The 25,900-nt window shown below is 35.1% G+C and overlaps 2 protein-coding genes across 3 annotated transcripts in view; one reads left to right on the top strand and one right to left on the bottom strand.

Moving 5' to 3' along the window:
* The window catches only part of LOC150094288 (queuine tRNA-ribosyltransferase accessory subunit 2), a 183,911-nt gene that overhangs the window by 74,463 nt on the left and 83,548 nt on the right, over positions 1-25,900 (bottom strand). The gene's annotated exons all lie outside the window — the stretch shown is intronic.
* LOC150094289 (zinc finger C4H2 domain-containing protein) overlaps positions 1-25,900 on the top strand; it is a 140,040-nt gene that overhangs the window by 31,018 nt on the left and 83,122 nt on the right. For both annotated transcript variants that reach the window (XM_090412309.1, XM_090412310.1), the window contains exon 2: positions 19,667-19,838. In XM_090412309.1, the coding sequence (XP_090268435.1) occupies positions 19,667-19,838 (172 nt within the window). The remainder of the gene's footprint in view (positions 1-19,666; positions 19,839-25,900) is intronic.

Genomic DNA, 25,900 nt, shown 5'->3' with positions numbered 1-25,900 from the left:
ATCTCTAGTGAAAAAAAAAAAAATTATGAACTACATCAATCTAAATTCAATTTCTGATAACATGAATAAACATTCTTTTTTACAGATAGTTTTCTTTCAGTAATAATGATGTCCTGCTTTTAGCATTACAATTATTATTTTTGATTTAGGATCCTGGATTTTCTACAACAGTTTACAGTTGCTCTAAGAGAGGAACGTTCCATGGGTCGAATATATGCCTTCCATATGTTTGGGATTTTTAGATCTTCATTATTGTTCAGATTGGGATGGTTGGTAATAATCTCACAGGCTTCCTTGAATTTGCATTCATACCATGTTTTGGTGTGATGTAGACAACTAGTGTTTTACCAGTCAATTCTATGTAAGGTGTCCTATATCAAAAACGTACAACACTTCATAAACATCATCCAAGACATTAGAAAAAGAGGATTTATTAGTCAGTTTTGACGTCTCTGCCCTCTTTACGAATGTCCCAATCAATGACACAATCCTTCTTTTACAGAACAAATTCCGTCCAGATATCACGGCTCTCTTTGCACATGTATTGCATTCGGGTTATTTTGTATGGCAAAATGCTTTCTACCTACAAAAAGAAGGCACAGCCATGGGCTCGCCATTATCCCCCCCCATTGCTAACTTTTATATGGAACATTTTGAGCATCTTGCTTTAGGTTCTTCTTCTCCTTTAAAACCCAAAGTCTGACTTAGATACGTTGACGATGTTTTTGCGATCTGGTCCCATGGCCGCTAGACACATTCCTTAGCCACCTAAACAAACAACACAAATGCATACAGTTCACAATTGAGATTGAAAAACAGAACACACTTCCGTTTCTAGATACACTTGTCACACGTTTTCCTTCTTGCATTCTTTCCTTCACTGTTCACCAGAAACTGACACATACTGGCCAATATATACACATAAACTCTTACCACCACCCAATACAAAAACTAGGTGTCATTAATATTCTAAAAAACAGGGCTCTGAAGATCTGCTCCAGTGAACAGGCACTGAAAGACGAATTTAAAGTTATCAGCAATACTTTTCAAAAAAAATGGATACAGCCAAAACACTATTAACAAAATTCTCTACAAGACCTCAATTAAAAACAAAGATAAACCAGACTACAATAAAACTATAACCATTCCTTACATTAAAGGAACATCAGATACAGAATACTACAAAAATACAACTTCAAAGCCATCTTTTAGCTTCCTGCAAAATTAAAAAGCTTACTCAACTCATCCAAAGACCCACTCCTTCCGCTGGTTCATCCTGGAGTATACCGTATTTATTGCACTTGTTATACCATATATATGAGAAACAGGACGCACAATTCCTATCAGACAAAAAGAACATAAACGACACATCAAATATAATAATTATGGTGAAGCTGGCTTTTCGGATCATGCCCTTGAACACCTTACATAGAATTGACTGGAAAAGCAGTAGTTGTCTACATCACACCAAAACATGGTATGAACACAAAATCAAGGAAGCATGTGAGATTATTACCAACCACCCCAGTCTGAACAATAATGATGGTCTAAAAATCCCAAACATATGGAAAGCATATATTCGAACCACGGAACCTTCCTCTCTAAGAGCAACTGTAAACAGGACTAGAAAATCCAGGATCCTAAATCAAAAATAACAATTGTAATGCTATAAGCAGGACATCATTGTTACTGAAAGAAAACTATCTGTAAGAAAGAATGTTTATTCATGTTATCAGAAATAGAATTTAGCTTGATGTAGGTTATAATTTTTTTTCCCCCACTAGAGGTCATGCCAGTAGAATAACTTGTGATCGATTCATTGTTTCTCTAGCTTACTGTATGTAACTTAGCTTGTCCTGGAAATTTATATATTCTCCAGATGATGATCTTAATATGAAGATCGAAACGTCGGGATATTAAAAGAGTTATTTATAACACGGTTGTAAAGTCCATAATTTCTAAAATGAACTAGGAGTTAAACAGATGAACATCATCATCAAGTTGGAGCTGCAACAAAAAAAGCAATTGTAGAGAGAATTTAAGGAGATAGGTGACCTGCAGCACAGGCCAGAAAGGTAGCTAGTGTGGTAAGAAAGGCAAACACGGATTATGAAAGGAAGTTAGCAATGCAGGCTAAAGAGAATCCCAAACAGTTCTTTCGATATGCTGCAAATAAAAGAATGAATGTATATGGCAGAATGATTTTTAAGGAATGCCGGTGATAGGTAGACTTACTATAAAATTTTTTTTATCAAACCGGGACATTTTTGAGAGTTTGCTCAAAACAGAAAGTGACGCCTTCTATGCTAATTACTTATGATTCAAAAGGCTAAATAACAGAGTGGTTAACAAAAAAACATTTCGTAGTAATAATTTTTAATTACTCTTAACTGAACATAACTTATTATTAAAAAGTTATTAATATTTATCACTAGCGTGAACTTTCTTTAAAAATTTTTAATCGCGTCGAAAAATTCACTACATTAGTTCACCATTAAGTTTGGTGCAATACAGCTTTTACTATTGATTCAGCCATTCTACCTCTTTCTTCAGACCATATGTTATTCATTATTTAGAATATCCTTTCAACAGGTGAAGATGTGCCTGGCAGGCTGAAAATGTATTCTATAATTTGGACAAGATTGGGCAATGAAATGTTCTTTTCTTTGAAATGACTGAATAGTTGTATCCATTTTTCTTTGCAACTTGTATTTTTCAAAATGTCATAGTTTGCCGACCAAAAAGCTTTTGCAATCACCACTCCATCAAACACTTCATCCATGTTTATTGCATTATTTGCAAGAGTTTCATTAATTTTTTCACCTGAAGCTTCAATTTCCAACCAAGTTAATTCATTGTTGTTTATCCAAGTAAAAGATTCTGCTCCACCAAAACTGTTTTCCCAGAGCTAAATGTAAGAAAGACATCGGTCATAAAATTTTGTAAACTCTTGTAGTATTGTGTTGGTATTAATACTTCCATTATTTTCCAGTATTCTAAAAAGCTTTTTTTTTTTTTTGCTTCTTGAGTTATAAATTTATTATTATGCCTTTCCTCAAGATTTGTTTTTAATTTTCTAAGTTCAATGACAATATCTGTTGCGCTCACTTTTGTACTTTCCATAATCAAGATGGATTTGTTAAACAATTTGAGTTGCCCATGCACAAACCACAAATACATTTCACCACAATCATTATCAAAGAACTGTTTTATCATCACCAGACAGTGTTCTTGTGAAAGAAAATATGATTTCAGTCCCTCATAGATTTCAAGTATTCTGTCAATAGCTGGAAGTAGCGAAAGAAAATGGGTGTTGCCATGTTGAAGAATCTTTTTATACTCTACATCGACAAATTCACAGAACGCTTTTAGTTGAGTGACTCGAACCATATAAATGTGGAAATATTTATAAATTTTGACTACTCCTAATAGGTAGAACATCAGCTGCAGTTTGAAGACAGTTGTGAACGATGTGAGCACCGCAACCAATGCCCACAATATTTCTTCCTAGTTCCTTCTTCAGTCAACTGTAAATATTGTTTTTTCCTCTCCGTTTTACACCCCCAAAATTGGTATTGCAGTTATCTCCACAAAATCCAGTAATTTTTTTTTGTTATGTTATGAGTTTTCATAACTGACGTTAAATGGTTTGTCAGCATTTCTGCAGTTTCACTGGGAACTGATTGAAAGTCTAAAAGTTTAACTTTTACTCCACAATCTGGTGCAAAATACCGCACAACACATGGCATAGTTTTAATTTCTTTCCTGTTGGAAGAATCAATTGATATCGTCACAAAATTTGTTTTGTTTAAATCTTCATAAAGTTGCTGAAACAACAGTGGCTCAATCACATTAACAATGACAGCTTCACATTTTGTTCTACTCAGTCTAAACTTTGTTTCAAAAAGCTTTGATATCAATTTAGATGAACAATCGGCAGACTTAAAGCTGAGATTGTGATTAGTATCATAAAATGCAAAAGTTGCTTCTTTAGCAGCTATTAAAAATTCTTTGTCACTTGGATCAGCACCTTTAAAATATGACAATATCTTTGAGGAAGTTCCTGCTGCTGCTAGACTAGCCTTATGTTTCGCACATGTCAAGTGATTTTTTATGTCCGAATGCCCACCATGTGTCACAGAAAATTCTGAAGAGCACTGTTCACATTTTTGTCAATATGACCACAAAACTTTTTCAAAAACGGATAATCCTTTTTTAATTCATCCGTAAACACACAGTTTCTTTTTGGCATTTTGGGGTTAAATTAATTTAATGAAGTAAAAAAAAATCACAAACAACACTAAAAGAGCACTGACTCGCAATCTAAACTCGACTAAGATTGTGCATTCTCAACAATGACTTGCAACACAGTGTACAGGCCAGAGTCAAAGTGGCGTATTCGTGTTGCCTAATCGCCATTTTCCGAGGCTGCACTTTTTGTACTGCGTGTATATTCTGTACTTTTAAATTTTTACCAAATAACCAGGACAAAATGACAAACTGGCCGGGACCATACCTTCGAACCAGGATGTATGGTAAGCCTAGTGATAGGGAGGTAACTGAATCAGTCAAAATAGTAGAATTACTAAGTGGTCATTTTGCAAGAGTATATCATCCAGGTTGTGATGTTGTAGGAATGAGAGAGAGCAAAGGCTTATACGGGAACTGAGGTAAATGAAATTTGAGGTGCATAGCATATTACAGAACCTTAATGTGAATACAGTTGTGGGATTGGATGGTATGCCAGCTCGAGTTTTACGTGAAGGGGCAAGGGAATTGTCATTGCCCTTCACCATATTGTTTAATCTAAGCCTTAGCTCTGGATTAGTTCCGAGGGGGTGGAAAGAGGGGGAAAAACATTGCATAAAGGAGGCTTCAAGACTAATGTAGCAAATTACTGACCAATCAGCATATCAGGAGTTGTTGTCAAAGTATTGGAGAAGTTGGTCAAGAGCAAAATACATGAATGGATAAATAGAAATGGGATACTGTGTGGGGGACAGCTTGGTTTTCATGCCTCAGTAACTTGCTCAAGTTTTATAGTACAGTGACAGCTGAGTTGGATAAAGGTAATTGGTTTACAGTTATACTGCTGGACTTTGCAAGGGCCTTTGACAGGATACCACATGGAATTTTAATCAGTAAACTGCAGCACATATGAATGGATATAGGGTTGGTGAGATGGATAGGAAGGTGGTTGATGGAGAGATATCAGAGTAGTTTATTCATGAGTAAAGTCCAAAAGAAGGCCTGTGATTAGTGGCATGCAGCAGGGTTCTGTTCTTGGACTACTCCTGTTTGAATTTTTCATTAATGATATAGGAAAGGATCTGAGAGGAACTGTTCGGTTATTTGCTGATGATGCAAAGTTGGGTAGAGCAATAGTTAATACAGATGATGTCAAAATTTTGCAGGATGATTTGTATAGATTGGCAGAATGGACAAAGGAGAATGGATGTTCATTTAAGGTAGTAGCATGTAAGGTTATGCATTTTGGGATGAAAAGATTACTAGCTGTATACTGCATTGGTTGAACTGTACTCCAGGAAATTGACGAAGCCAGAGACTTTGGGAGTGTTAGTGGATAGGGAGTTAAAGTTTAGGGGGCACATGTCAAAAGTGGCTAAAACATCTCATGAGATCACTTGGTTACTGAAGAATACTTTGACGAGCAGAGACAAGCAGGTTGTTGTTCCTCTTTATTGAGCCTTGATAAGATCCCATCTTGACTACTGTGCACAGATCTGGGCACCAGGGTTTCTTGGTAATGAGGAGGCAGAGAGGATCCAGAGGTGAGTGACCAAGATGATTGCAGGTCTGTGGAATAAACCTTACAAGAACAGGTTGAAGATTTGTGGGTTACAGAAACTTGTTGATAGGTGAAAAAGGGGGTGACATGATTGAGATGTACAAATTACTGAGGGGTCTTGACAAGATTAATTCTGAGGAATTTTTTCAGAACAGGTGTGGAGGTGATGGGAGAACTAGGGGCCATGAGAACTGAGTAAGAGTGTAGTTAGCAAGGGTGTTAAAACTAGTTTTTTTGCTTGGAGAGTAGTGAATGAGTGGGATAGGTTGCCAGAATCTGTTGTTGATGCCATGATTGTGAATGAGTTCAGAGCAAAGTATGATAGATACTGCCCAACTGTTGGATAGTTGTTGACAGATGATGTTTAGGACCTCCTTCGATGAGTCGAAGGACTCCTTGGAGTTGCCCCTAATAATAATAATATCAGTACTACTTTGAATACATGAAACCTCAGAAGTCTGGTCTGGTACAGAATTTGACAGTAAACACAGTATCCTGTAGGATGAAGCTTGTCTTCTCCATAGAAGCAGTTTTAAACATGAATGCCTTTTCAAAGAAAGCTGTGAAGCCCTTTTACATTGTCCTAACCTGAATCGAAAAAATTCTCTCTGTCCCAAAAGTTTGGGAGATTCTCATTTTATCTTAACATCAAAAATAGTTTTAATATTAATTTCTAGTTCATGGTAAACATTTTCAATTGGTAAACCAATTGTTGTGTGTACCATGTATTCCTGTTCTTTGATTTGCTTGTTGTTTCTAGACACATGATGATGCACTGTTATTTTTGTGAAATATCTCTACTTTCATTAAAATTTATTACTGTGGTTATTGTGTAATTTTGTTTTTCATAAAAGAAATCCCTCAATCCTGTTGAACTTAGGGCTGCAGGATAGAGTATACCTAACGCATTTGGCCACCATTTTGAAAAAATTCAGTTTGAAAATGCAAATAAGAAATCAAAGTTTATCCTTTGACATTAAAATGTAAGCAGAAGAAAAAAAAAATCAGAAATTGGGCAGTCTGAAAATAAGCTGTTATTAATTTTAAACTCCTGGTATTGTAAAAATTCTGTGGATCTGTTGAATAAAAATGGTCATCATAATTAATAGGATCCTGGGGCAGAGGATGTTTCTTTCCACCTGAAGGATAAGGTCCAAATAACTGTCTTTCATCAAAATACAAATAATGTGGTTTCAGTTTAAATTTGAAATGATTTCATGTTGAATGATGCATAGTAGACTCTGCAGATAGGATATTAATACTTTATTATACAATTAATTCCATTTCTGTGCCACTCTATCGTAGCATTAATTCGATGTCTATGTTGTAGGTTATTTGGCCATGATAAGCCATGAGCCCAGGGCTGCATTTACCATTAGGCGCATGAGGCGCAAGCTGGGGGCTCACTCTCTATGGGGGGGCCACATTTTAAAACCTTACTCCTCACAGAGAACAATAAAAAAAAAACATAGTTATAGTTGCAAAATAAAATACTTATTTTTAAATATTAAATTCATAATATAAAAACATAGAAAGAGAGAAAGAAGTAAATGAAACAAATCAAGAGGGTTCTGAAGAAAATTTTTAATCGGAGTCTGTACTTACCAGCAAGCAAGCTATCTCTTATCCTACCGATATAGCAGTGTGGCCACTTACTCTTGATGAACAGTATATCGAGCATATTTTAATAAATATGCCTCAGAATGTTGGTAAAATTGAAAATTTAAAAAAAGAATACACAGAACGTAATAGAATATATGTCAGAAATGTAAATAAATCACATTTTTACTGTAAAAAGGCGAATGGAACAAAGGAAAAACGAGAGTGGCTAATTTTTCAGAAACCAGCAAAGCAATTTACTGCTTTGTTTGTAAATTGTTTTCTAAGTCAAATAATAGTTTAATAAAGGGTTTTAATGACTGGGGAAATATAACACGACTCTTATGTGATCACGAGCATTCTACTGAGCATATACGAGTGATGTGCACATATCGGAAAAGAAAATCAAGTTCTGTAAATAGTCGAATTGATTCTGAATTGATCAAACAAATACAATCTGAAGAAAATTATTGGAGAGAGGTTTTAAAAAGAATAATAGCTACCAGTAAGTTACTGAGTAAACTAGCATTTAGAGGAAATACAAATGATATTTTTTCTGATTCTTGCGGAAATTATTTATCGTGTTTATATTATTTAAGTGAATTTGATGATTTTTTAAAACATCACATGAAAATGTATGCCAACTGCGGTTCTGGCAGATCAAATTATCTTTCTTACCACACTTGTGATGAATTCATAGCGTTAATAGCTAAAAAACAAGAGAAATATTAATATCAGAAATTAAGGAAGCTGCTTATTTTGCAATAATACTCTATTCAATGCCAGACATTGCCCATAATTACCAATTAGCTATGATATTTAAGTATGTTGCCACAAATTCTGACATTAGAGAAACATTTATCGGGTTCATCAGTATTACACAACATAATTCCTTATATTTAGAAGAGGTAGTGTTAAAAAAAATGAGAAGAATATCTTTGGATATAAAAATGTGCAGAGGGCAAAGCTATGATAACGCTGCCAATATGAAAGGTATCTATACAAGGTTTACAAGCTAGGCTGAAAAAACATAGTCCCTCTGCACATTATATGCCGTGCTCTAGTCATTCTTTAAATTTAATTGGCAACTATGCCGTGCAATCTTGTTCGGAAGCAGTGCAATATTTTTGTTTTATTCAAAATGTATATAATTACTTTTCATTTTCAACAAGAAGATGGGGTATACTCCTTAAACATTTAGAAAAAAAAATCTTTAACAGTTAAAAGACTAAGTGAAACGAGATGGTCTTCAAGAGCTGACACTATATTAGCTTTGAAACGTGGATATAAACAAATTAAAGACACATTACTTGAACTATCCATTTCTCCTCATGAAAAACTTATTTCTAAATTAGAGAGCTCATCATTCGTTGAACAATTTGACAAACCTGAAACAGCAATTTTAACAGTTGTGTGGGACAAAATTTTACAATGAATACATACTACTAATTTGTTACAGTCTTTAGTTGGTTTTATTTTAGGTATAAGAAATAGTTTTGCTCATGTAAATGAAGAAGCAAATTTATTAACAGATGAGACAAAATTTAAAGATGAAAAGGAAAGAGCTAAAAAACAAAAAAAAATGAGTGATGAAGTTTCACAATCTAACAATGAGATTATATTACATGGGAAGAAAATTTCGCTGTGAACAATTTTAATGTCATTTGTGATAAGCTAATTTTGGAAATTAATGAAAGAACAAAAAGCTATTTCGACATATTAGATATGTTTGACATTTTTTTGAAGAAAGACATAGATCAAAACAAGTGCAAGACAAGTATGATAATAAAATTTTACAAACTTATGGGACTGATATTGATCCAGAAAAATTTACTGATGAAGTTAAGCAATTTTTAATAATGATAAAGGAAGAAAATTCTTCAATTAAAAATATGTATAAATTTATAAACGATGGGTTAAGGTCTACTTTTCCGAATGTAGAAACAATTTTAAAAATAATTTTAATGATGCCTATTTCAAATGCAAGTGCTGAACATTTTCAGTGTTGAAACGAATAAAAAATTATTTAAGAAGCATCTTCTACCAAAATAAAACAAGTGACCTGTCGTTATTATGCATTGAATCAGATGTAATGGACTCGATTAATTATGATGACATTATAGATATATTTGCTAAAACTAAAGCCAGAAAAAAAAACTTTTAGTTATTAATTTTTTTTATTTAAACTTGAACTGATTTATTTTTATACTTTTTTTAAAATGCAAACATATGTATATCAATGTTGTATTGTGTTATTAAAATGAGTTATTATGGAAATGTTGACTTTTATTTTCAATTAAAAAAAAAAAAAGGGTTATTTTTGAGGTGCCTCATAATGATGTTGCACCTAGGGCCTCCAAAAGCATAAATGCAGCCCTGCATGAGCCATAATATGTGAAGATGACAACAGGAGTTTTATGTATTTACTTTGCATCACTCTTTTACTTAATCTCCCCTAACTCAATCCTGTGTTAGGGGAGATTCAAGTGCAGTCATGTCTTTTATACTGATGAGAAATTAAAAAAAAAAAAAAATACTCCTTTATTTATATCATTGATTCTGAGGTAAACTTAAAGAAATTTAGCTCAGCAATTTAGAAATTGTTTAATTTCACGAGGGTAGACTTCCTGTGGAAATTATAATCTGCATTACAACTTAGCATTGTGAAATAATGTGAGTTATAATATATTATGTTTTTAATATAATACAGGCAGCCCTGGTTTTACGGCGGTTCAATTTATGCTGATTCTCAATAATGGCAATTGTCTGCACGTGCTTTCTTACTGTAGTGTGGTTGACTGAGAAATGATGCTAGCAGACACTCTAGTGTTTGAGTGTTTACCAAGCTACTATGACGTATATATGTATCAAACCTAGTTTTAGTGTTGAAGCTACCTAATTGTTCTATTTAATTTTTTTTACGTACATATGTATTTAAATTGATAAAGTACGTAATTACATACCATGTCTGATAATAGAAGTGCAGAAAAATTAGCAGAACTTGGTGTTAAGAAGGCACGGAAATCAATCACACTTGAAAAGAAGATGGAGGTGATTCGAAGAATGGAAGATGGGTAGACACGTGCTAATGTCTGTAGAAGTATGAACTTACCTCCATCGACTGTTACTACAATTATGAAAAATGCAGATAGAATAAAACAGTCAGCTCAACAATCTACGGCAACACTAAATGCAAAACATGTACGTTATAGCAGGGGTAAACTTCATGAAAAATATGGAAAAATTATTATCATTATGGATGGATGACTTGAGTCAGAAAAACATTCCTCTGACGCAGGCTGTTATAACAGAGAAAGCAAAAACGATTTTTGAGGATCTTAAAAAGACAGATGGAGGCAAAGAAACATTTTTAGGAAGCAAAGGTTGGTTTGAGATTTAAGTCTCGAAGTAAGTGTCACAGTGTCAAATTATGTGGTGAGGCGGCAAGTGCAGATGTTGCAGCAGCGGCTGCTTTTGCTAAAGAATTTAAAGACTGTGTAGAACAAGGAAGTTATCCTCATCTCATTTTTAATGTTGATGAGACTGGGCTCGACTGGAAAAAATTGCCATCGCGCACCTTCCTGTGAAGAACGTTCCGTTCCAGGTTTTAAAGCTGCAAAAGATAGACTTATGCTTTTGTTGGGTGCAAATGTCTCCGGAACTTTGAAGCTTAAACCAATGTTGGTGTACCATTCACAGATACCACGTGCCTTCAAAGGTCTAAAAGCCATGCTGCCAGTCTATTGAAAATGGAACAAGAAAGCTTGGGTTACACAAGACGTTTTTATAGATTGGTACACAAATTATTTTTGTCCTACCGTGCTTCGCTTCCATAAAGAAAATGATTTGCCAGCCAAGGCATTGCTTCTCTTGGATAATGCTCCTGGATATCCTCAAAACCTTGCTGAAGTAAGAACACCATTGGATGTCAAGGTTGTTTACATGCCCCCAAATACAACATTGCTTTTGCAACCGATGGATCAGGGGATTATATCAATCTTCAAAGCCTATTACCTCCGTATAACATTTATGGAAATGGTAAGAATCTTGGACACTTCAGGAAAAACTATTAAAGACTATTAGCGGTCATTCGATATTTTGAAGGACATTAACAACATCGAGGCAGCTTGGAACGACATGTCCGCAAAGTGTTTAAAAGGAACATGGCGAAAACTTCTTCCAGCATTTATGCACGACTTCGAGGAATTAGAGCAAGAGGAGAATGTTATTGAAGATGTTACCAAGCTTGCGCGAGAGGTGGGATAGTATGATATTACAGCTGAAGATGTGACAGAAGTCTTAGAGAGCCATGATAAACCGCTTTCCAATGAAGACTTAAAAGAATTAGCTGAACAATTAAGTCAACATCCAAAGGAGGAGAAAGAAAACGAAGGTCCTCTGAGAGATACGAAAACAGCCAATTTACTGCATATCCTTGCAAGCATAGAGACATTGACTGATGAACTCTGTGAAATGGAGTGCAAACATAAAAAGGAGTGTAATCGCATCTATTCGACCTTACACTGCTTAAGAAACTCCTTAAAGAAAGAAAAAGAAAATCTAGGCAGTTAACACTGGATACTTTTTTTTAAAAAAAAAATGCAGGTGATCCGAAACCAGGAACTTCAACACAGAAATATGTAATATCTTTTCGAAGTTTCATATTTTTTGTATATAATTTTGTTTTGTTTTTGTTATTAATAATTTTATTTTAATAAATATATATGTATGTATTATCAAAGCTTTAAATATAATAATGTTACACATACTTCATTTGCATATTTTTTGACTGCGAGGAACATAACTTCATACCTCCCATTAAAATTGGGTTCATTTTACGTCGATTCAGTTTACACCTGTTTTTTCAGTGACGGAACTGCGACGTAATCCGAGGGCTGCCTGTATTTTAATGTTTTTAATTTAATGTAGTTTAATAAAATATGTTTTTGGTCACTAGTTGGCAAGTGCTACACATTGGACAGTGTGTAGGCTGCAAAAAGATAATTGAATTTTATATTTAATGTATGGACGATATTGTCTGATTTGTAGATTGAGTGTTACTATGAGGTATTTGAGTGTGGAACATGATGTTTGGTTAAATTTTTAAGTCGGTATTACACTAGTGGCCAAAATTGTGGAAATCTTTTGGAAAAAGTGTATTTCTGAGGTTTGATGGCTCATAACACCACATTTTTTTTGAGTAATACTATAAAATTATATATCAATGGAAAGATAATTTAATCAAGAATGTAATGCAATATATGAAGGATTTTTTATTAGAACAGCAGTTATAAAGATGAAAAGTGAAACACACAGAAAAAATGAGATATACAAAAATTCTCACAATGTGAGCTAATACTTAGTTGGGTAACCTTTAATGTTAATTACAGCCTTACAACGCCTTCTCATGGAGTGAACCAAGTTTTTTAGTTCTGCAGCTGTTATAATGTGAAACCAAGATTGAATTATTGCTTCTATTAATTGGGTTTTATTGGTGGGTTGCTTCTGACTAAATAAGTTTCTTTAGTCGGTTCCATAGATTTTCGATTGGGTTAAGGTCTGGGCTATTCCCAGGTCATTCCAGCAGTGGAATATGATTATCTTGAAACCACTTTTTGCACACAGCAGCAACATGACATGGAGCTGAATCCTGTTTAAATATAAATGCTTCATTATCTTGGAAAGGATCACGTGCGGAAGGCTTCAGTTTGGGCTCAAGTATTTCATTTATGTATTTTTGGGCATTTATATTCCCATTAGTCACATGCCTTTTGATGTCATACTACCCCAGATCATAACACTAAGTGGGTATTTCACAGTAGGTGTAATGCAATCAGGATGCAAGTCTTCTCCAATTCTTCTCTTTACGTATTTTATGCCATCACTACCAAACAGGGACATTTTGGTCTCATCACTCCAAATAACACTGTCCCATTGTTTCGCTGTCCAGTTAACATGGGTTTTAGCCCAGTTTAATCTTTTCAACCTTTGAGAGATAAAAATGGCTTTTTTTTTTGTGGAATTCTAGCATTAAGACCAAATTTCTGTCTTAATGCTAGAACAGTCCTTGCACTCAACTTCACGTTGTTTCGCCATTTCATCTTGTATACACCCAGATGATTTTCTTCTGTCACGTAGACACAGTCTCTCAATTCTTCTATCATCACTTGCTGTTGTGCACTTTTTCCAGCCTTTACCAGTCTGGTTTTGTAGTGACTGAGTCTCCTTATACCTCTTCAAAAATTTAGAAATGCCACCTTTGGTTAAGTTTCCACCAATTTTTCTTCTAATTTCTTCATAACTGTAGCCTTGTTCACTTAATAGTACTATTTTACATTGCTTTCTGGGTGACCAGTTAACTCTTTGCACCGTTTCTTTTATTTTATTACATTTTACAAGCTCACTAAATGAAAGAACTCAAAAAAAAAACCCCAACCAACTTGATAGTAATCACGTAACACACTGACAAATGTCCTCCTCTCAGCTCCAATACGTGACGTCAATAGCTGAATCCTACTGTGACCTTATTGACTCATTGACAAAACAATACGACACCTGATTGGCTCTCTAAACACTCATGCTCATTGGCTACATTCAAATGAAGGAAAGCTACTTCATATCAACCTAAGCAAGTTGTGCTTCTTTTTTCTGGTTATTTGGCTATAACTTTTCATAGAATACAGATAATTGAATAAACTTTGTTGCATTACATTCTTGATTAAATTATTTTTCCATTGATATGTAATTTTATGGTATTGCACCAACAAAAAGTGGTGTTATGAGCCATCAAACCTCAAAAATACACTTTTTCCAAAAGGTTTCCACAATTTTGGCCACTAGTGTACATTAAATTCGTTGCTTCTTGTTAATGCTTTGATACAATATGGCAGTGAAAGGTAGATTGTTGTGTAGATAGGCATGAAAGACGTAAAATGAATGACATGGATTTTTCAAATATGGTATCTGTGATTAAAGTATGTATGCATGGGAAAATGTCATTGATGCTTATGTGGAGAGGCTGAATAAGAGAAAGGAGTGAGTGTGGTTATGCAGGAATTGCGATATTCTGGTGGACCACAAGGCTTGTTATAATGAGTAGGCAGCATGACATTGTAACTGAAATGATAGTTGAGAAAGATTGTGTGAATGTTCAGAAAGTGCGTGGAAATGATAGCGAGGAAAAGCATTCATTTGACAATAAAGCTTGCGATGATGTTGAAAAGCAGATTGCAATTAATGGCGAGTGGAGTTGATGGTAAACAAGCTTGTGTGACCGATGATAAGATAGAGTGAACGATAGCTAAAAAATGATGCAAGATTTGAAAGCTGAGATGAGATGAAGTGGATGTGGAATAAAATGAAGAGAATTGTAGATACGTATGGAAGAGTGAAGAAGATGGGTAAAGAAAGACTCCCGAGTGACATTGTATGGGGACTCTATTATTAGAAGTGCGGTAAACAAGATAAGGTTTGTTGTCCGAGAGGTAAAATGAATAGAGTGATTGAGGCGTTGGATGTAAGGAGTGCAAGCAAAGGAGTTGATAGTGGTAGGAACAAATGACTTGACCGGGAACAAAGAGAATGTGAGATTGGATATAAGGAGGTTACTGAGAAGAATAAAAGACAATATCTTAATAGGTAAGGTAGTTAATTGGTTGCTCAGGTATAACAGCAATGAGATGAGGTGAAGAGCAAGGATTATGAATGATATGTTAGCAGAAATGTGTGAAGAGAAAGGAGTGTAGTTTGTTAATGTATGAAATGAGTTTGAAGGACTAGTTGCACTGTATAAGAGTGATGAACTGTATTTGAATGGTTTTGGTGTGAATCGTTTGAAGAGACTGCTTCTGGAAGGGCAAGTAATGAGTGCAGAGAATGAATCTGAGCAAGTAAGAAGTGATGTGAAAGACTGGAAGAATAAGGAAGGAGAGATTGAAGTGGTGCTTATGAATGGAGAAGTGGGCAGTTTGAGTGTAGAGAATGAGAGAACAAGCTTGCAAAACAGATAGAGGAAATGGGGAGACTCAGGGTGTACATGGGAACACAGTGTAAGAAAGATTGATGTCCAAAGAGGAAGTGAATATATGTAGACAAGGAATGGGATCAGATGATCTGGGATGTATGGAGAATATTAGGATTTGAAGAAGATTCTGGGATGTGTAAGGAGAAAAAGAAATGGTTCAAGAAAGGTATGGATTAGTCACAAATAATAAGTGGTATTAGTTAAACTTGCTGTAGATCCAGAAATGAACTGTTATGTTTGTATTCAAATGCTAAATCATCAGAAACAAGAGAAATGGTTACATTGATTGAATTCATTCACCCAAAAATTGTTGGAATAAGTGAGACATGGTTGGATGAGGATGACATCCTGACAGGAATAGAGATGGAAGGTATGAAGTATTTCATGAAGATAGAAATGATAAAAAGGGAAATCAAGTGCTATTGATGATTTAAAAAAAAAAAAAAAAGCTATGTCCATACAACATAGAGATGCAAGGGGGAAATAGTGGTAGTGGGTTTGAGGCAGTATGGTGTGAAATAGATGTGAATAGAATGAAATACTTAGTCGGGTGTTGCTATAGACTCCATAATGTGGATGGTAGTGACCATGAAATGTATAAGCAAATAGGAAAAGGGTGATCGTTATGGGTCAGTCATTTTAATTATAGCAGTATAGATCAGGATGATGCGATAGCAATCAGAAGTGAAGAAAATGAATTTCTCGAGTTTTGGACGGATAACTACCTCACTGTGTAATAGAAGGGACTCGAAAATTGATGGTCTTGGATTTGATCATCTCATCAGAGGATGTCATTATAAAGGAAGTGTCAAATCTCCCTCCATTTGGTGAGAGTGACCATAAAGTGATTACCTTGTGGTTGCCAGCCTTGTGAGGATTTCTGTGAGGAAAGGTATATGTGGAACTATAAGGCTGGTGATTATGAGAAGCTATGGAGACAGCTTGCAGCTGTGGCATGGAATGAGGAGTTGGGTGAAAGGGGATCACTTGGTTGCTATTCAAGAAGTAATGTCTAAATGTATTTCAAGGGTGAGAAAGTTAAAGTAGGTGTGATATGGAGCAATACAGAGGAAGAAGGCATTATGGAGGCAGCATAAGATGAGTGGTAATAATCAATTTCACGAGGGTTACAAAGAACAGACAAGGATTGTGAGTCAGTTTGTAAGAATAACAAGAGGTATATAGGGAATTGAGTAAACTTGATGTTAATAAGGCTGTAGGACTTGATATATCACTATGTATTTTGAAGAAACATACCAGAAGATTATAATAAATGAAGTGGATATTAAATCCAACATCATTTCAAAGCCGAATACAGAAACTATGAAAGTTTCATGCGAAATTTGACCAGAGAGCTTACAGGAATACACTTGCAGCCATACTACAAGTTGCCCTATGCACCTTATGGGTGACGACAAACGCTGCCCAAGCGTCCATATGTTTGCCTCCTATTGGTCCATTTTGATAAGGTTTCACTAGCCTAACAGCCATTTCAAACTCATTGGTTTTCGTCAGAGACTAGGCAGAATCCTAAGAGAGCAAAAACTCTCAGTACTAAGGAACTTGAAGCATTGGAGAGGTGTATTTCCCATAAGCGAACTCTTGAGTTTTTCCTGTCTTAGGTTTCTGCCTGGTCTCTACAAAAACCAATGAGTTTGAAAGTTGTCAGGCTAGTGAAACCTTATCAAAATGGTCCAATAGGAGGCAAACACACGGATGCTTGGGCAGCGTTTGTCATCACCTCTAAGGTCTGGCTAGGGCAACTTGTAGTATGGCGGCAAGTGTATTCCTGTAAGCTCTCTGGGCAGATTTCACATGAAACTTTTATAAGTTTCTGTATTTGGCTTTGAAATGATGTTGGATTTAATATCCACTTAATTTATTATAATTTTGCATCGCCAAAGTGAAGCCTTTAGGCTCTTTATTTTTGGTAAGTACCAGAAAGAGTTGACTTCTGCCTTGGCGTATTTGCTTAGAGTACAATCTTCCCTTCCTTCCAAAGAAGTGGAAGGAAGGGAAGATCATACAACTTCATAAGGGAGGTGACAGAACTCAAGCATCAAATTAGGCCAATCTGTGTATCAGGTGCTGTGATTGAAGTATTGGAGAGGCTAGTGAGAATCAGAAACCAGAATTGGGTTAACAACAGTGATATTATCTTTAATGGACAGCACAGATTTGCTAAATGGAGGTCATGTTTTAGTAATCGACTTACTCGATATAATAAAGTGACAGTAGATGGATAAGGGATATGGATACACAGTAGTATACTTAGATTTTGCAAAGGCTTTTGCTAGATTGGATTGGAAACTATTTGATAGGTATCAGCAAGTTGTATATAGGGGAGTAATATCACAGAAGCAAGTTACTAGTAGTGTGCCTCAGGGGTCTGTTTTAGGGCTATTGGAGAATATTTGAATGGGGATATTCAGTTGTTTGTAGATGATGCAAAGTTGGGAGAACTAGGAGAAGTAGAGCAGATGTTGTCTTACAAGAGGACTTGAATAGACAGTGAATGGGCACAAGAGTGGGGATGCCAGTTCAATGTTGCAAAAATTAGGAAAACAAAGATAAAATGTAGAATTTACTCTTTGTGGGGGATATACAATTGGAGGTGGAGAATAGAAGAGATCTTGAGGTGATGGTGGATAAGGATCTCAAATTTACAGAACATGTTGCCAAAATAGTGAGGACAGCACAACGAATTCTGGCAGTGATGCAGAGGACACTGACTTTTAGAAGCAAGGAGATTTTAGTTCCATTGTATAAGGCCTTGATTAGGCCACATATGTACTCCTGTGCACAGATTTGGTCACCTTGTTTTCAAAAGGATGAAGAGATATTGGATAGGGTCCAGAGGCGATTGACTAAGGTAGAACACATTCAACATTCCAGAGATGGTCTCTGGAATGTTGAATACGAAGAAAGGTTGAGAAGATGCAATTTGCCGATTCTAGTGGATAGGAAGAAGGTGGGTGATATGATAGAGACATATAAATTGATAAAAGGTTGATATAGAATTAAAGTTGAAGTGTTTTTCATAAAATGGTGGGAGATCAGTTGGTTATCCCTCGAAGTTGTGTAGTGCAATTGGAAGCACAGCAGAATATTGCACTCTTTGATTGGGAAAATATCTTGGTTCACTTCTCGTCGTGACAAGGGGAATCATATGGGCTTCTTCAATTGAAGAAGACTTCAGAACACGTGCTATTTACAGACAAAAAATACTGCTGTTTGGTGGGTGGTACATGGCATTGATGGTAGTAGTGTCATAGTAGGAGAACTATGTAGTAGTGGAGAGGGTGAGATGTATTTAGTGAAGTAGGGTAGAGTGCCCTCTTGCAATTATTAATTCATAATAATAATAATATAAGGAAGGTGTGAGAAACAGTTTTTTTATTTTTATTTATTTATTTTTTATATATGGAGAGTTGTGAATGATTGGAATGCATTGCTTGAGAGTGTTGTGTCTGCAGAGAATTTGAATATATTTAAGGCACTGCGTGATGAACTATGTGTATGACAAAGGGATCTCTCACAATGAGTATCTGACCCTATGGGGTGGGGTCTTGTAATAATAAGTATCGTAATATTACTCGACACCGCAAGGTAAAAGAGGGTAAAAGGAAGATGAGATTGTAATATTAGTCTGTTTAAAAGATAGCATATCATACTATATCACATAGAAAGTATGTTAAATCCTTTTTATTTCACCTTTATGTTAGAAATTGCCTGGTATTTAACATTTCATAGTTAACTTGAGAAGAGTGATTAACACATCTTGTTTGATTTCAATTTGATTTTAAATCAACTGCTGTAATCAGCTCGGTAAAAAATAGACATTTCTTGCAACGAAATTGTTAATTCATACTTGAAGGTATTGAATATTGAATTTTATTATAAATATTTCCTCCCTCCCCATCCTCTGATTACAAATTTCTTGATTAGTGCATTTTTATAAACTTATATACCTTTTATGTTTTTTTTTAACATTTTTTAATTTAACAAATAGTTTATAGTTGGTTTAATTTTCATTAACTTTGTATAAAATAGCAGAAATATTTGTGTATTTGAATATGCACAGTTTTACACTGATAATTTGTGAGAGATTTTTATGGAAAACATTATGTACAGTTAGCATTGCATTGTATTCTATTATAGACCTTGTCCCGCAAAGGGATCAAAGGAAAAAACGATTTATGGAAGTGTGATTATAGTTAATTTTTATAAAATAGAGCAAAGACCATTCATTTGGAAAAGCTGAAATCAAGGCTTCGTCAAGAGGTAGAATCCACTGAGAGTGAAGAAAAGTGCTTACAGGAATACCGACATGAAATGGATCTTCTCTTACAAGAAAAAATGGCTCATGTGGAGGAACTGCGACAAATACATGCAGATATTAATGTGGTAATGTTTTTTTTTTAAGGCATTTGTTTCTTAATGAAGATGCATCATTAAATAAGCAGTTTATTATTTGCTGCATGTTATGGTTTGGTTTACTTTTTAACACCTTATAATCCTCTTCAGTACAGGTATTTCAACTGGTTACTAAATTTAATTCAATCAGAGAAGAAATTTGCATTTGGCATTGGATATGATGTATTGCATTCAGCCTCACATGCATCGTTTCTGTGACCTCAGAATATACAGAATGAAGGACAGTTTCAAAAATTTCATATCTTAGATATGAACCAGGATCTTTGGGTTAACAGTTAAGTACAAAATTTAACCAAGTTTTATTTAAGGATCTAATTGGAAAAACTTTAAATACAAAGTTAAATAACTAATGTTGCATTTATGTGATTAACTGATAGAGTGGCTGTCAAGGTTTTGAAGCTTTAATGGGATGTTTAATGCATTGAGATAAAATTGTGTTGATAGTAATTGCAAATTTTTTATTTTTTTTTTATCTCAGCAAAATTTTATCCCATTTTGAGTAAACTTATTCATATTAGAAAGAGTTGCAATATTCAGGATCATTAAGTGGCAAAATGAAGTTACACAACTGATAAGCAAAAGTGAGAAATTGTTGAATGCAATATTCAATTTTCATGAAACTAAACTAGCACACATTTGAAATTTTCATTGATTTCACTTTTTCTCAAAAAATATGAAATTGTTATGTCAAGTATTCTTGGACCTGCAAGTGAAATCTACAATGAAGTATAAATGTTAGCTGCAGATTTTAATAACATTTGATCACCTGAAGTAAGGTGCTGATATATCAAGAAATGTAACTGCCAGCTGGCAAGAGAATGAAAATTTAATTTCATTGAATTATTAAATAAAGTTCCTTAAATACTAAGGTAATTAATGTGAAGGCATTAGTCTCTATATACAAGTGTCTAGTCATGAACGTACTTAACTTTAATTTATTAAATTCCATTGAATTTTTAACATGTCTTTTAAATTCTCAATTGTTTAGTCACTGCAAATAAGGCTGCCACTTATTATATGGTTTAATCAGATCCACATCTTATGAATATTGGTTTGACCATGACAATCAGTGGATGTGAAATGATGGATTTTCAATGGCAGATGTATGTGATTATATACATAATAGTTTATATATAAATGATTAAACCATTCATCCAGAGAGTTAAATAGTTGCATAAATAACATAATGTCAAGCATTAAGCAATAAAACTCCTTTATATAATATTGCTCTTTGACTTCACAGAAATGTTTTACAAAAAAAGGGGGGAGGGGCGATTATTCAGGAGGAGTTATCTCAATTACCTTTTGATTTCAGAATTATAAGCATTATATACTTGTCATACATGCTTTAAATTAAAATATTATCTAATGATTAAAATAGTTATCAGTTGACAATATCTATTTTGAGCTTACTAAGGCTGCAACATCTCATATATTTTTGAAATTCAAGGTTAGGATGGGTAAGTAAGTATTATTGACTGATTATAGTTGACCTGTTACATTTTGAAAATGTTTATTTTCATTTCAGCATTTTATTTTCAAATGGCTGTCATTATATATATTAAAAAAATTTTGGTTTCCTTGGCACCATTGAAGATATATACTCCAGAAAATGGTGATTGCTGTGGTTTCTTGATGTCTACTCTAGTTAATGTTGTAGTACAAATTAACAAGATTAATCCAATACCAGCTAATTGTTTTATAAAGTTGATTTCATGAAACAATAAATTTGATAAAATTGACTTCAAATGATGTAGCTGAGTTACCACTTTTAAAAAGGTCATTGTTCAGCAGAATGCATGTTATGTGTCACATTCCACATTTACTGAAAATAGCAATGCAAGAATACATTAACAATTTGATAATAAAGAAACTATTTCTAATTATTATGTGGGCATTTCCATTGAGTCAGAAGACTTATTGCCAGAGGAGCCAACACTTGTCATTTATATGATGCCTGCCATACCTCCTTAAATTTATTCACCAAAGAAGCACTTATGATTGCTTCTGGTAGTCCTTTCCAATTATGTACTACTCTCTAAGCAAAACAATCTAAAGATGAGCTCCTGGTTTTCTCTTCTCTTGTCAGATATTTAAAAATTGCTTCATCAATCCTTGTTTAACTTTTGTTTCTATCATATCCCATCATCATTACAAACTGTCTGCCACATTTTGTAATGCACAAATCTTCAGCCTCTTCTTACCGGGAGTGTTTTGCAGAGCAGTCAGCATTTTGGTTACTTGCCTCTGAATCTTTTCTGCCACTTCTACATTCCTAAGAAACCTAGACAACTAAATCTTGTGCACAGTAGTCCTGGTGAAATCATATTAAACATTATAAAGAGGAATAATAACTTGCTTATCAGTGGTTCTTAACATTCAGGTGATCTTTTGAGCTATTTTGCATACTTTTGTGATATGCCCTCTGCATTTCAACTCTGCCTGCCATCATTCCCAAATTTTCCCTAAATTCTTACAGTCCATTTCCATCTATTAATTAAATTAATACACACCCAAAAGGATGTGTGCTTTGTATTATGGGATACTAAGCTGAATGCAAAATCATTAGCTTCTATATACAAGTAGCCTAGTCGTTAAAATAATAAACATGCAAACTTTGCTTTCTTTCCCTTGGATAAAGGATTAAACAAGAATATAATTTCTTGGCATCTTTAATTTAATTTATAATGAAGTGAAAAAACTTTCAATATTTCTATCTATGTAATACACAGCTTAGAAGATTTTCCCCCATCCCATAGTGTGTAGCTTTACATATTGAACTGATAGTAGCCATTGACCTTTACCCAAACTGGCCAGTCTATTTAGATCAATTTGCAGCAACTTTATTAACTGTTGACCTCCTCAGTTTAGCATCATCATCAGCAAACAACTCGTTATTTGTTAGGTGATGATGCTAAACTTGCAAGTTGAACAACAGTGGCCCAGAGCCTTGTAGTACATTACTTGTCACCTGCGTTTTCTTTTATTTAACTTCACCATATATTACACTCTGATGTCTGTCCATCAACCACACTCTTATCCATCCCCAATTACTATTACTTATATAATAGGGTTCCATGTAATATCGTGTCAAATTGTCTGCAAAATTTAGCAATAGCATAGTGATAGCCATTTCTCTTTTTTTATAGAAGTATGTTAAAAACAGGATCTACTTTTTAATAAAGATGTGCTTTCTCTCTCTCTCTCTCTCTCTCTCTCTCTAGATTATCTGGTTTCTATCCATTTATTTCTGAATTCTGTCACTACCTTAACCATCACTCCTGAGATACTAATTGGTCTATAATTAATTGCTGTCTCTGTTTTGGATCCTCCCTCTTTCCACTCCTTCTAATGCTAACGCTTAAATTAAACAGCCTGACTAGAGGAACTGCCAGTTCTCTTGCAACTTTATTATTATTATTATTGTTCCGGGAAACTCCAAGGAGTCGACAGACTCATCGAGGGAGGCCCTAACATCATGTCAAGAACAACTATTCAACATTCACACAGTATCTATCATACCTTGCCTTGAACTCATTCACAGTCGTAGCACCCACAACAGACTCTGGAAGCTTATTCCACTCATTTACCACTCTCCAAGTAAAGAACCTAGCTCCAACACCCTTGTCAACCACGCTCTTGCCCAGCTTCCATGCATGGCCCCTAGTCCTCCCACCACCAGTCATATTTTCAAAAATATCTTCTGGATCAATCTTATAAAAACCCTTCAGTAATTTGAATGTCTCAATCATATCACCCCTCCTTCGCCTATCGTCCAATTTCTGCAACCCACAAATCTTCAACCTATTCTCATAAGGTTCATTCCAAAGACCTGCTGTCATCTTGGTCACTCGTCTCTGGACCCTCTCCACTTCCTCCCCATCACAAAGAAACCCTGGTGCCCATAACTGGGCACAGAAGTCCAGATGGGGTCTTATCAAGGCTCGATACAGAGGAACAACGACTTGTTCGTCTCTGCATGTTAAAGTATTTTTCAGAAGCCAAGTGATTTGGTGAGCTGTTTTAGTTACTTTTGCAATGTGCCCCCTAAACTTCAACTCCCTATCCACAAACACTCCCAAATCCCTGGCCTCATCAATCTCCTGGAGTATGGTTCCACCAATGCGATATACTGCTGCTATTCTTTTCACCCCAAAGTGCATAACCTTACACTTTGCCACATTAAATTGACATCCATTTTTCCTAGCCCAGTCCTACAAACTATCCAAATCATCCTGTAAAATTTTGACATCCTGTGCACTCATAATTGCTCTACCCAACTTTGCATCATCAGCAAACAAGTGAACACTTCCTCTCAGATCCTTTCCAATATCATTGATGAACAAATTGAAAAGCAGTGGTCCAAGAACAGAACCCTGTGGCACTCCACTAGTCACAAGACGTCTTTTAGACTCCACTCCTGAATAAATCACTCTTTGATATCTCTCCTTCAACCACCCTCCTATCCATCTCACCAACCCTATATCTATACCCATCTGCTCCAGTTTACTGATTAGGGTTCCATGTGGTATCCTATCAAAGGCCTTGGCAAGGTCCAGTAGTATCACTGTAAATCCATTACCCCTATCCAGTTCAGCCGTCACTGTGTTATAAAACGTGAGCAAGTTACTGAGGCATGATCTACCCTTCACAAAACCATGTTGTCCCCCATACAATATCCCGTTTTCATCTATCCAATCCTGTATTCTTTTCTTGACTAATTTCTCTAAGACCTTGACAATGATTCCTGATATGCTAATCGGTCGGTAATTTACAACAGCAGTCTTGGAACCACCTTTATGCAGTGGAACTATTTTCCCCTCTTTCCACCCGCTCGGGACTAACCCAGACTCGAGACTCAAATTAAACAAAATGGTCAAGGGTACTGACAATTCTTTAGCTGCTTCTCGTACAACACGAGAGCTCCTGAGAGATTTGTGATTTTTGTTGATTTATTGGTGTTTTGGATTCAATTTAATGGACTTAAGTATGTAATTTTGGTATATTATTGGAGCTTTATTAGCGTGGTTAGTGTACTAAAGTGTTTTATAACATAATCTATGTCGGGAAGTCGCAGCTAGATGAATTCATAATGTGTAGTGTTCGTGCAAGCTCCAGATAAGATAAGTATCATTTTCAGTTATCGATACAAATTACTTAATATTGTGTAGTTTTGTTTTGTTTGCCTTGCGTATTTTAGTGCGTCTATTTTTGGTGTGTTATAACGTATAATTTGACGAAACACGTTGCAAATAAGGATGGCACCTGTGCGAAGGAAAATGGCGGCCAGTAATGAAGGTTCGCCATCGTTATCAAAGAACGGTAGCATAAAAGAAATGAGTTAGTGTACTAGCTGTGAAATGTACGCTTTGCGGAGTGCGGTCGGAGTGTGGTTAGATGATAATAAAGGATTGAATGTGTGTAGAAAATGTAGGGAGAATGAGGAATTGAAGTGTATTTCGGATCGTGAGTGTGATATTTTTGTCAACCTTCAGAATGAAGGAAATAGGGATATGACAAGAAACGGCAAGGTTGTACATGAAAATTGTGAGAGTGTGAATGTAGAAAGTGTGAATGATAGTATAAATGGTTTCTCAGAGAACAAACAAGATGAGATAGATGCATTGAGTGAGATTGCGTTGTTGAATAGTGCGATAGAAAGAGCAAAACAGCAGCTAGAGTGCATGAACAAAAGTAGACTGAATGAACCAACCAATAATAAAAGGTATGGCAGGAAAAATAGACGTATGAATGTGAACATGAACAAAATGAAGGATAGAGTGCTGTATGGAGACTCGTTAGTACGAGGTGTGTTAGTAGAGGATTTGACAAAATCGTACCAACCTGGTGCGACCATAAAGGACGTAACTGCGTCTATTAGAGAGCAAAAGGAAAGGGTGAAAGAAATGATTGTTGTGGCAGGTACGAATGATTTGAAAGGAGATAAAATGGAAATGATAGAAGACCTGAATGAATTGTTTGAGGTAGCAAAAAAAAAGAGTGAGAGAGTTTGAATGATTAGTCTTTTGCCA

Source organism: Typopeltis vanoorti, chromosome 22 (genome assembly GCF_054136105.1).
Source record: "Typopeltis vanoorti isolate ZY-2024b chromosome 22, IOZ_Tvanoo_1.0, whole genome shotgun sequence".
NCBI classification, from domain to species: domain Eukaryota; kingdom Metazoa; phylum Arthropoda; class Arachnida; order Uropygi; family Thelyphonidae; genus Typopeltis; species Typopeltis vanoorti.
This window is presented reverse-complemented; position numbering and strand designations above follow the sequence as displayed.